Below are 12,110 nucleotides of genomic sequence, written 5' to 3' on the forward strand. Positions count from 1 at the left end.
GACGTTGCCTCATAGGGCTCCCTCCCTCTCTCTCTGTTGGACTTAACATTTCAAAACATTGCTCCATACTTCTGAGGACCCCTGCTTCTGGGATTTCCTGCTTGCACAAGAAAGAGTCTGTTGAGTGGTTAATCAGGATCCTGAATTGCCATGTTTCCTTTTTTCTTCTTTTTAATAATGAAAATCCACAAGAGTTTACAATATTCTCAGATACACCTAGTCTGGCAAACATGACGCGGACCTCCACATGTATGTGAATTCACACGTGAGCTAGCAGCACCTCAGCGCTGGCTGGCCCCCTTTGGCACTGAAACACGATAATTTATTAAGCTTCAAAACTTAATAAGTGTGCACAAATATCATGCAAACATTAGGACCGTACTCACAAACAGAAAGTGTATTAGAGACACAGACTTATACAAAACATTTTGTAAACAAAAGGGAAGGGGTTATTTTCTGTACAAAATATGCAGGTTTCTCGCTCTCTCTCTTTTTTTTAATAATCTGTAAGATGCATCATACTTCTGGCATTTTCAAAAAGTGAAAACTGTATAAAAATAAATATTCTATGTACAAAACACACACAGGCCAATCCAAGGTTAGAGGCATCACTGCAAAACAAAATCAAAACAACGTTCGGTTAGTTTCAAGGGGTCTTTGGATACTTCCTTCCTTGAAAGAAAGGGGGTTTATCTCATCCTAAATTGCATGAGGGCTCTTGATAGGGAAACTGAGGAATCATAAGGCTCCTAGTGGGAAGAAACTCAGTGGACTTCAAGCCCCCTGAGGGTGGGAAACACAATCTTCACCTTTCAGTCATTTCCCCTTGTTCCCACCAGAGGGCAGTCTCTGTGCTGTCTTAGAGGCCAGGTTGATCACAGCAAGGTCCCAGTGAGTGAATAGCTAAGAGGGCCTCTAGTTGCTTCCTAAGGTGTCATGGTCCTTTTTTAAAAATTATAATTATTATTATTATTATTGGCAGCACTGGGGATTGAACCCAGGGATTCTTTACCACTGAGCTACATCCTCAGACCTTTCCAATTTTTATTTTGAGACAGGGTCTCCTAAATTATCCAGCTGGCCTTGACCTTGCCATCATCCTCCTGCCTCAACCTTGAATGTCGATGGGATCACAGGCCTGTGCCACTGTGCCTGGCTCTGTTGTAGGTGTGGATAGTGGCTGTGGTTCCTCTGTTAAGCTCAAGTATTTCAATTTCCTGACAACTGGCAGCCAACTTAAACAAGAAAATCTTTTTTTCTCTTTTTTAGGGGGAAAAGGGCCTGGGGGTCTTACAGGACACACTCTTTACCTGCTTCCTTGAAGCTTTAACTAGGTCTTTCTGGAACTGGACAAGAGGGTGAGTTTTGGTGTGAGGGGCAGATTCTTGGGGAGGCATCTCCCTTGAATACTGGGCTTTCAAGTGGTATTCAGCCTAGTGCATAACGTCTCCATGGTTTCGCTGCTTTTACCCAACCCTGTGAGCTAATGAGCATCTGAGCATCGCACGGGGGGAGCTTATCTGTCTCCTGGTAAGCGTGGCTCTGCCATCCCCGAAACAGGACTGGACTAGCGAAGCACCAACTCCCTAGCAGCTTGGGCTTGGATTTAAGAAGAAACACACTAATACCTTGAGAAATTGGTGGAGGAGGGCTGGTGGAGGATGTTGCACGGGGCAGCACGGTTGCTGCTACCTATGCTGGGGACGCAGGGGGGCTTCCGGATCTGTAGGTCAGTGGCCCTTAGGTGGGGAATCCTGTGCCTTGGAGAGTGCTGGCTGGGTGGGGGATCTCATGGAAGAGCCGGCTCTGTGGCCTCGGAGTGCTTCATGATGGCAAAGGCCAAGGCAAGTGTGAGTAAGTGAAATGTCATTGTTGGTGGGGATTCTGGGAACCCAGAAGAGGCTGGGTTGCAGGGGCACTTGAGCAGACACAAGGCCCTGACAGCTCAAGTTCAGGGGGAAATGCAGGGTGGAGAGCCAGGCAATCCAGAGGCATAGAAGCCATGTGAGTTGAGAGTTTGGGCAGCGTAGATGTTTTACATCTGGATAAATACCATTATATGGCTTAAATGACCTCATCTGAATGCCACGAGAGCAGGCATTGGTAATCTATTTCAAAACACAGCCCGGAGCCCGTCTGGGTGGCTACATGGAAATTCCATGCATTGGGGTTTGCGGACACCTTAAAAAGCATTTTAAAAAGTCCTCTGAGGGCAGCAGCACCTGGGATGTTTAGCAGGCACCCTGCCTTTGAAGGAGGGCTTTTCCCCACCCTGGTCTTCCTGCCCCATCTGCAGAAAGACAGAATGGAAGCACTGCAAACTTTAAGGCACCATGGGGGAGGGCAGTAGACCCCTGTCCCCAGGCAGCGCAAGCCTGAGAAGCTTACCTTGTTCCAGCAGCCCTGGACTGGTAAACCGTCTTCACCCTGCAAGGAGAAGGGAAGCAGAGCCTCAGATTCAGGCCAAGCAAGCAGGGCAGGGGTAAAAAGAGCCACAAACCTTCCAGCCAATGATCAGACACGGCCCACCCACTATTGCCTATTTCTTCTCTCTGCTTGCGGTCAAAACCTTGCAAGAGCATGGGAAACCGATGCAGTTGTTTTTGTTTTGACATTGACATTGGCTAAGGTCACATGTACCTGCAGTGCAAGGACAAGAGGGGCTGTCCAAGCCTGTGCAGTCAGCAAGCACAGATGACCCTGAGTGCCCTGAGAGGCAGTCTCTGCTCCAGCTCTATAAAGTGCTGGATGCTCAAGTCACCACGCACTTGGGCCTTAATTTCTTCCTCTGCAAAACCTGGGCAAGGGGAGATATGCAATGAGGGTCCCAGCCCACCCACTCCCTGATCTCTTACTTGTCTCTCTTCCTAAGCACAGGAGGATATCTGGACAGTTCCATGAAGGTCAGTGGGTAGGTTGGAGTTCAAGGGACAAGCAGCCTCAGGGGCATTGCAATGTGACCCAGAGAGGTCTTCAGCTAGAGGGCAAACTGTTCTGGCCCGGCCTTGGACATTGCTGGGTATTTGGGGCAAAATGCTATAGCTGAGTATGTAGCAAATGCTCATTGGGGTACATGGAGCACCTTGTAACCTCAGGATATTCTGCCCACAGTGACGGACTCTTCCGGTCTTCTGGCCTAACATCCTGTTCTTTCTGGAATACCCCAGGGGAACTTAAAATCTTCTAGAGGCACGGTGGGGAGGGTGGAGCTGAACCCAGGGCAGGTCTAGGAAGGCAGTCCAGACTCCAGAATTTCAGGTACCAGGGCTAGACAGAGGCAGGCACGGGGTTTCTGGGGGCTGGAGCAAGTGCTCAGTCTTCAGGACTCCTCCGTGCCCTGAACCCACTTCCCCTACCCACACCAGACTCCCAACCTCTCATCACCTGGCATTCAGCAGCGCTGAGCCAAGGTCAATGTCTAGTTATCTCATGGCCTGATCTATAGTTCCCCTGCCCCCAGGGCCACAAGAACACAATGCAGGAGGTGGGATGGGAAATGAGAAAGGGAAGTTATGGGCATTCCCACAAAAAATTAAAAGGCAAAGGCACATGGTTATGGGATGTTATTGGAGAAAACATAACTGTGGAAATGGCTAAGTAAGGACGCCCTCCATTTCCCCTCTGGGTCGGGAGGGGGTGGCAGGAGTGCATCCCACAGTTCTACGGTGACCCTTGTCCCCTTCTCGGCCCACCAGGCTGCGCTGCGGCACTCTGCACACAGGACTCTGACAGGGAGCCCAGCCTCCGTGGGCTGCATGTCATTCCCACTGGGACGTGGATGGTGGCAGGGGCAGCGGATGGGTGCCGGCTGGCAGAGAAGCAGCAGCAACGTGCAGGAGGAACAGGGCAGCCTCAGAGTTCAGGGTTCTCAGGGGGTGGTGTGTGGGGGTCGCAGCCCAAGGATGACTCCACGGTTAAGAAACACGCATGCACATGCGGCAGGCGGGGCGGGGGTCAACGTGCAGGACGCGCGGGGTCCGGAAGCGTGCTTCTCTGCCTGCTCCTCCTTTTGGTCTTAAAATGTCCCCAGTGTCGTTCAAGGGGCTTTATAGTCACTCCTAAACTGTTTTTCATTCAAGGAGGATTCCTGAGTGACTCCAGGGTAGGGATGTGAGGCTGAACTCCCGCCTTCCTGGGAAAGCGCAGGGCCAGCAGGAACCTCCTGGGCCAGTCCCCTTGGAATCGAGGGCCACCTTCTTCTGTTGTAGTTAGTTAAGAGGACTACGTGGAGATCCTTGGCCATCTCCCTGCCTCCTGCCTGTTCCATCTCCCCCAGACTCTTCAGCGTGAGCCACTGGAAGATGAGTGACCAGGACCTCAAGCGAGGGTCTTGTACTGTCTTCAGGGATTTAAATGAGGACGAACCCTTTGGGATCTGAACACCTGATCTGGGACTATCCCCTAGTTCTGATGGTGTCACCTAAACAGTGACCCAGCCTGGAAAAATAGGCAGGTAGCCCTCTTCTCCACCACAGTTCTGGCACTTCTCAGCCTGCCCTATGTCTAGAAGCATGTCTACCTGTCCCCTGCCAAACTGCCAAACTGCTAGGGGTAGAAGGGGCAGGGAGGCAGGCCGACGTTTTGCCAGGTGTTCAGCTAGCACACAGGAAGAAAAAGGAGTCACAGTTCTAAGAAGCTATCCGGAGGACGCCCGCTTTTCTAGTTTGGACGCAGGTGGCAGATCTGCCTAGGAGCAGTTGGGCAATGAGGCTCAGATGCAGCCCCAACTGCCCTCAGGGTGAAGCAGATCAGGTTATTCGTATCCAAAAGACTCTTTCTGTAATTAAGCTTCTCCAGAGACTCATCATAATTGTTCTTATTAACAGAATAGCAGCAAAAATTTCTGCAAAGAACTCAGAGTGGTTTGGAGCTTCCTATTTTCTGTAAGGGCCAAGTGCTGTGTCTTGCAAAAGCTAAATTTGCCCGCTAACTTGATGGTGAACCAAGAATTGTTACTTCTACTTTTTGTGGTAAAGACTTGTGAAACGTCTGTCTAGTCTAAAAAAAATGGAACAAAAAGCACTTTTCATGTAAACCTTCAAACCTCTCCTCCCACTGGGTATAAAGTTCAAAGAATTTCCCCAGACTCATGGTCCAGAGATTTTTTTTTTTTTTTTTAGGCACAAGCCTCCTCTGGACCGCTGCAGCCATAAACCTGCTTCCTGATCGTTCCTCAGGTGTCCAGCCTCGCCTGTCCTACATCAAGGGTGGGAGGATGGCCCAGACAAGGAGATGTGCTGCAGAAGCGGCTGCGGGAGGCCAAGAAAACACCCCAACAAACTTTGCATGCAAGAGGGCAGCATGGCCGGGTGCCCCAGCACAGGCAGGGTGACCCTTGGTGTCTACAGACGCCACAGGAAGTGGGAGCTGGGCAGAAGGAACAGGAGTGTAGGGGCACGTAGGTACAAACCACACACGTAGGGAAGCCCAAATTGGCCATGCGGGCAAGGGAGGGTGGTGCCATACCAATGGGCAGGGGGCATCCAGTCCGTCCAGCCCTGGTAACCCCGGCTCCCCTTTCTCTCCTTTAAAACCTCGGTGTCCCTGTTCATGAAACCAACCACGATGATTATTTAGGTCAAGGCTGGCCAGCTCCAGCTGCAGAGTGGAGAGGCGCAGTCCTACCCTGGCCAGGATGCAGGACCCTTAGATCACCTACGAATAAGGGCAAGACGCCAGCACTCGGAGAGCTCATCACGCACAGCCAGCCCCCTCTGCGGACCCACACCTCCCTCTACAGACCCACACCAAACAAGCACAGGTAACTTCAACTTCAGCCCATCATAATTTTTAGAACCTTCACATGGATTGAAAAGCACTTGGGAAGCCTGGCGGAGGGGCCACAAATCTTTAGATCCTGGCTCATGGGGGCTGCCTTCCTGCCGGGTGTCTGTCTCCCGCTTTCCGGGTTTTAGGGGGCTGGAGGGTGTTGCGAGGCTTTGTGGAGAGAAGCCCCTGGTCTGGCCTCGCTCTGCCCAGAAGTATCAGTGACCCTCAGGAGATGCTAACTCTGGTGTCCTGCATCCTGACCAAGTGAGCATTGAGACAACCAAACCGTTGGCCACCAAAGTGGCCCAAAACAAAGAAGGCAAATTCATGGTCCCCAAGGGCTACCCTGGCTCCCAGAGCCATGCTGGAACCCAAGAGCCAAGGCCTCCACCCCAATTCCCTCTCCACATGGTTTCTTCACTTCCAAGCATCCATTGTTCTGCATCTTCAAAGGAAGAGCATTCAAAGGAAAAGGATTTAGCCTTAATTATTTGCAGCTGTGGTTTTAAGGCAACACCAACAGCCGGCGGGATTTCAAGGGAACAGATACTCTATTTGCCTTCTTTGTTTCCAGCTTGTAAACCTCAAGAAAAAAACCAGAACAATGCAAGTGAGAAATGAAAACATACCAGTGGACAGGGGGCATCTAATCCAGGTGCTCCTTGGTCTCCCTTATCCCCTTTAGGCCCCCTAGATCCTTTCTTTCCCCTTTCCCCCTGTAAGTGATGGTTTAGTTCAAGGAAAAAAAAAAAGAACATCAAAACTTTAAGGTTATTCATATGTTAAGGTTAGAGACAGAAAAAGAAAATGAAAGAAGGAAAAGTAGATTCGCTTCATTAGGATAGTCTCCCCATTAGGATGTGAGGTCCACACCCACATCCCTGCTTGAAACATCTGAGAGTTTGGCCCAGCAAGGTGGGTGGGGGACAGGGAGGCAGGGCTACCTCCAAGCCGGAGGTGGTGGGAAATGGGGACTGAAGGTACAAGTGCCCAGAGAGGGTCTGAGATGAAATTGGAGACAACCTCTGGAATCAATAATCACTTTCCTTAAAAGTGGCCAAGTATGTCCCTTGGATGCTAAAGGGACATCACCTTCCCTCTGCTGGAGGGTCTATTTTTGAGGGGAGTTGGGCTGATTACCTTTTGTCCCAATCACTGTTCAGCCCTCTGACATTCTCTTAGGAGGCAAAGTGATTTTAGGTGGAGCCCTGGGTGTGCTTCTGCTCGTGCGTGCAAGTGCAGCGTGCATGCCTGCGTAACAGTGTGGGTATGTGCCCGTGCCGGCAGGTGTGTGTATGTGCACCTGTGTGTGCGTGCTCTCAGCTGGGTCCTCCCATATGGTTCACACTGGTGTGAAGTCTGATGGTGTTTCTGTGTACTCTGTTTTGCTGTAGACAGCTACTTGTGGATGGACATGATGGTTCAAGGAATTCATTTATTTCTGAGAAGCTTCAGTAAATGTCATCTTTCTAAACTGAGCCCTAATTTTTTTTAAATGTCAGGGTTCATTTAAAGAAAGGCTGTGGGAAATTCTTAAAAATGAAGTATCGAGCTAGGCATGATTGTGCCTGCCTGTAATTTCAGTGACTGAGGGACTGAGGCAGGAGGATCACAAGTTCAAGACCAGCCTCGGCAACCTAGTGAGACTCTGATTCAAAATACAGTAAAAAAGAGGGGGTACTGGCTGGGGGGTGAAGCTCAGGGGTAGAAATCCTTGGATTCAATCCCTGATACCAAAAAAAAAAAAATCAACCTTGTAATGAACTTAGAGTTGGATTTTTATACGTTGTGTTTCCTTAAAAGTGGCCAAGTATGTCCCTTAAGAGTTTTCCCAGGAACTCTCTTAGGAAGACTAAGGGACTTGCACAGGGTTTCTCCTGTGTGTTGAGGAGAACAAAGGTTTGGAGTGAGAGCTGATTCTGCCATAGGTCAGTGGTCTGATTTGGGGAAGCTGCATAACCTCTCTTGAGTCTCAGTTTCTTTATCTGTAAAATGGGTACAAACACCCACTTTAATGATTTGTTGTGAAGTCTTTGTACATATTAAATGCTTCTTAATAATAATGTATAGTATGTGCTCAGTAAGTTATAATTCCTAATAATAATAACTGACTATTATTTCCTGTTAGTATAGGAACTAAAGCTGCTTCCAGAGGCAAATCTTAGGGTTGGAGCTTCGTGTCTGCCATGTTCCTGTAGTGGCAAACAGCACAGTCTTCAGTTGTTAGAAAGAGGTAGTCTTTAAAAATACTTCTGATGTTTCCCTGGATTTTTGAAAATTGCCCAATTTCTTGATTCCAGAGGTTGTCTGCAATTGCCAATACATTATTCTAAATGAATTAGAAAATGACATGTGTTTAAAAAACATGTATGTGCATACTAGGTACAGTCCCCTTGGCTTGAGGACATGTCCACCAATGAGAACATCATAACATAAGCAATTCCCAAATGGTGGATCAGCTCTTTGGGTGGGGAAACCATGGTACATCTTGGAGTGCAGCCCCTTGTTCTCTTTGGGTCAGGAGATCAGTGGGCAAAGCTGTCCGGAGGTGGGGTAGTCCAGTCCTGGATGACTGGCCCGAGGGTCACAGGGTGGAGCATGTGCTGGAGCACTGTGTTCCGAGCCTTCACAGGTATTGGCCCAGGAGCTTTCCTCCACCCCCCTGTCCCCACCTGCAGTGGGGCAGAAGAGGCCCAGCAGGGAGGGATTCTAGCTGTTAAAGGGCAAATAAAGTCAAGGCAGAGATTTTTTAAATAATAGATATAAATGTATGAAATTGATTTCAGAGGAAATAAATTGCCAGGGTAGAAGGGGAAGGGAGAGGATGAGGGTCATGGGGTTCCCAGGGGTGAGCATATTGGAGGAGAAAGACCAAAGGAATAAAGGAAGAGGCAGGCCCAGGCCAGAAGAGCGTGGAGGAGAAGGAGTTGGGACGCAGAGGGCTCAGGAAGGGACACACGTGCACACACACACATGCATACACCATGCATGCACACACACATGCACATGCGTGCACACACCCCAGGCAGGCATCTGGGAGTGGCAAGGCTCCTCACAGCATGCTCAGACCTTTCCAGTTGGCCAGCTCTCAGGCAGCTCCAGGGTAATACCCCAACTCTCTGATGACCACATGACTGGATTCATGCTCCCCTTTGCCTCTGACTGATTTTTTGATCCTAAACATGGCTCTTGGGTCAAATTCACAGAGCTACTTAGAGAGAGAGAGGGTGCCCTTGGTGACAAGGCTATAGTGTTGTTCTTGCTGTCTGGGGCACCCTTAGGCTCTGTGCTTTGCACCTGGGCCTTGGCCCACCTCTAAGAGGACCTTCTTTCTTTCTTCCAACACAGGAAAGAGGTTATAAGGCCACCCGTGGCTGGGACACAGGGCAGCCTCATTTTAAGGTTGTCTTAGCCCACTGAAGGCTAGAACAAATCTCTGATGGATCCCCCAGGCTTGATGAGGGCAAAGCTTAGGGCTGTCTTACAGGAAGCCTCCTCCCAAACTCAGGTGTGTGGGGGATTTCAGCCTCTCTAGCTTCACCTCCAGGTAACACAGAGGTTTCTAACCAAAATGCTGCCCTCACCCTCTGGCATTTCACCTGGATTGAAACATCAAGATCCTGAGCTTTCAGGAAGAAAAACAAAACCAAACAAAGTCCAAAGCCCTGTGCCAGCCTGTGCCAGCCTGCTGGGCCTTTCTTTGTTTAGGAGGCTTCATTACCAAGGCCTCACATCTCAGAGCAGTGCCTAGAGAGGTTTGAACCAGGTGTGAGCCAGGAGGCCGGGATTTAGAAGAGACCCTTGGAGCACCTGCAAGTCAGGTCTCTTGGATGAAGGGTGCAGACTGTGCCTTGGGTTCTAAACGTGCTCTTTGGGATAAGTCACCCGGCTCTTTCTGGTGAACTCCAAGGAAGCATTGAGCTACTTTACTGTTTTCTGTACTTGACTTAGCCTAAATGACACATTCCTAATTTAGACATGGGACAGGGGCAGTGTTGAACACCAGGAAGGGGACGTGAATATCTTCCCACTGGGGCCTCAGGGGATCATCATAACACCAATTGCTTTGGCATCCGAGTCTCCAGCCTGGGCTGTCTCCTCCCCCTCCCTCCACCTGTGACAAGGGCGCTTCGCCTCCACCTCTCGAGCAACACCCTTGTCGTCACCTGCAATCTTCACATGGCTCAGTGCCTTCAGCCAACTGAAAAAGTCTTAAGAAATCGATTTCACAAGTGGACTATAATAAAGAAAACCAGAACACATTAGAAATAAATTAGAAAGGAGGTCAGTATGCCAAGGAAGGGCTGGAATGATCACAGAGAGGCCCGAAAGACCGGCCATAATTCCTTGGCTCTCCTGCCAGGCCCTTGCTAGCCAATGACTTCTAGACTGAGTCTTGCCATGGACAGTCTGGTAGGGGTAGCTCTGTCTGCTCTCTCTGGTTTATAGAATTTGTGGGAGAAACTGAAGTGGTGTTGACCAACTGCCAATGAAGAGTGTTTGGGAACAGAGGAGTGCTCAGGAAGCGCTTCTTAGATGGAAGGAAATGGAATTAACTGCTGCCGTACGTAAACACAGAGCACCTGGGACTTTCTGTCCATGGACATGGTATCAGCGTTCAGAGAGCTGCATTCTGGAATACAGGTGTGTGCCCTAGCTCTCAGGGGGACCTCAGTACATTTTATTATCTTTCCAGGTTGCATTTCTCCATCAATCTGTTCCTCCCATTCCTTCCCTTCTAAGATCCTTGGATTTTTATGACCCACTAGAAGATGCTCCTGGGCCTCTAGGGGGCATGTGCAGCCCAGGGAGAACCCCTGCGAGGTAGAAGCAGACACCTTCTAGAAAGCACCTACAGGTCCTCTCTGGGTCAGCTATAGTTAAATGATCACAGTTGGACCCAAGTAGCCAAGGCTGTGGCACGCGTCATAAGCCATCAAGAGGCTGAGGATGCCGTGAACAGTTAGCGTGCCGTGGTAAAGACGGCAGGAGGGAAGGGGGTCTGGAAAGCACAATTCATTTCAGAGTCCTGTTGACTCCAGGAGAAACCGTGGTATTTTCTTAAGGCCTTGGCTGCTGACTCAGCTGTCTGCTTTCTTCTGGGTTTTTCTTCTTGCCAGTACCCTGGAATTCCTGGCAGAAGGTGAGGACAAGGTAGGAGTGGGTCTGAAAGCATCATTTAGGGGACATTATCAGGGCAACATGGAGAGCGCTGGACACTGGGCTCTGTATGGCCATGCTAAGCTGACAGGCGCTGGAACTCAGTGTCCCTGGGGAATGTGGAAACACACACACACACACACACACACACACACGCTTCAATTTCAAGATTAGGCCCCCGGCTCTCCGCATGCTGTGTGTGGATAAAGGCCTTCATTCTAAAGTCTTTCGATTTAGGGTGATTTATCAGGAGAAACGGTATTTTCCATGTTGGGCTAAGAATCCCTCGTTGATCATTCCAGCCCTTCAGGAAGACGTTAGTAACCAGCGCTCAAGTGTAGGGCTCAGACTTACCCGGTTCCCTTTGTCCCCTGGTGGTCCATGTAAACCCTGCAATAAATCAGAGACAGAAAGACACGTTAATAGGAAAGACAGAACAGTCAGGCAGTCATTCCCTCCAGGCTCAGAAAGAGCTTTATGGACCCCTAATTCAGGCAGGGACAGGAGGGGGACTTGCCCTAGAGGCAAATGAGTTTTCTTTTCTTCTTCTTATTTTATTTTATTTTATTGTACTGGGAATTGAACGCGGGCACCTAGCCACCGAGCCACATGGCCATCCTCCTCTCCAGCCTATATCCTGGCTCGTAGTCATGTTCTTCCAAGATGGCGCACACGGAGGAGTGGTGGGTCGGAGGCCAAGCAGTCAGCACGCAGTGCTCTTGCCGGAGGAGAAGTCCTTGGCTCTCCTGCCAGGCCCTTGCTAGCCAATGACTTCGCAGTTTCTCAGACCCTCTTTCAAGGTGCAGTTGCTCCAGGGGAACGAGCGGGAGGGGGACTGGCCCAGACAAGCCCACCCAGGCCACATGTGCTCAGTCTTCAGGCGGATGGGAAAAAGCAGAGGTCCAGGCTCTTCAGGGCAGACACTGGACCCTTACAACGAGCCAACAGGTGAATGTACTACGTATGGGTGGATGCTAGGTCCATTCCCTGAGGTCCAGCTGCCCTGAGAAAGCTCTGGGACTCACAGCACATCTCCTTTCTGTGACACAGAGATCTGGAGTTGATTCTACCCCTCCTCAAGGGCAGGAACCATGGCACATTCACTTGGGAGGCCCCTCTGTGTCCATGACAGAGGCTCAAGTAGAAGGGCTTGGGACATTACTGCATCCCTTGAGATGGGC

The 12,110-nt window shown here is 50.0% G+C and overlaps 1 protein-coding gene across 6 annotated transcripts in view; it reads right to left on the reverse strand.

The window, feature by feature from the left end:
* Positions 1–250: 250 nt before the first annotated feature.
* Positions 251–12,110, reverse strand: part of Col13a1 (collagen type XIII alpha 1 chain) — a 145,963-nt gene continuing 134,103 nt past the window's right edge. For 4 of the 6 annotated variants that reach the window (XM_046419650.2, XM_046419654.2, XM_046419651.2 and 1 more), the window contains 4 exons: positions 11,284–11,319; positions 6,399–6,485; positions 2,389–2,427; positions 251–611 (listed from right to left, as the gene is read on the reverse strand). In XM_046419650.2, the coding sequence (XP_046275606.1) occupies positions 609–611; positions 2,389–2,427; positions 6,399–6,485; positions 11,284–11,319 (165 nt within the window). In that variant the 3' untranslated portion in view covers positions 251–608. Of the gene's footprint in view, positions 612–2,388; positions 2,428–5,466; positions 5,545–6,398; positions 6,486–11,283; positions 11,320–12,110 lie in introns of all 6 variants that reach the window. The other 2 variants (XM_046419648.2, XM_046419653.2) reach the window with 2 other exon arrangements.

The sequence above is a fragment of the Marmota monax genome, unplaced genomic scaffold (assembly GCF_021218885.2).
Source record: "Marmota monax isolate L192 unplaced genomic scaffold, Marmota_monax_Labrador192_F-V1.1 WCK01_AAM20220418_F8-fsc00019, whole genome shotgun sequence".
NCBI classification, from domain to species: Eukaryota; Metazoa; Chordata; class Mammalia; order Rodentia; family Sciuridae; genus Marmota; species Marmota monax.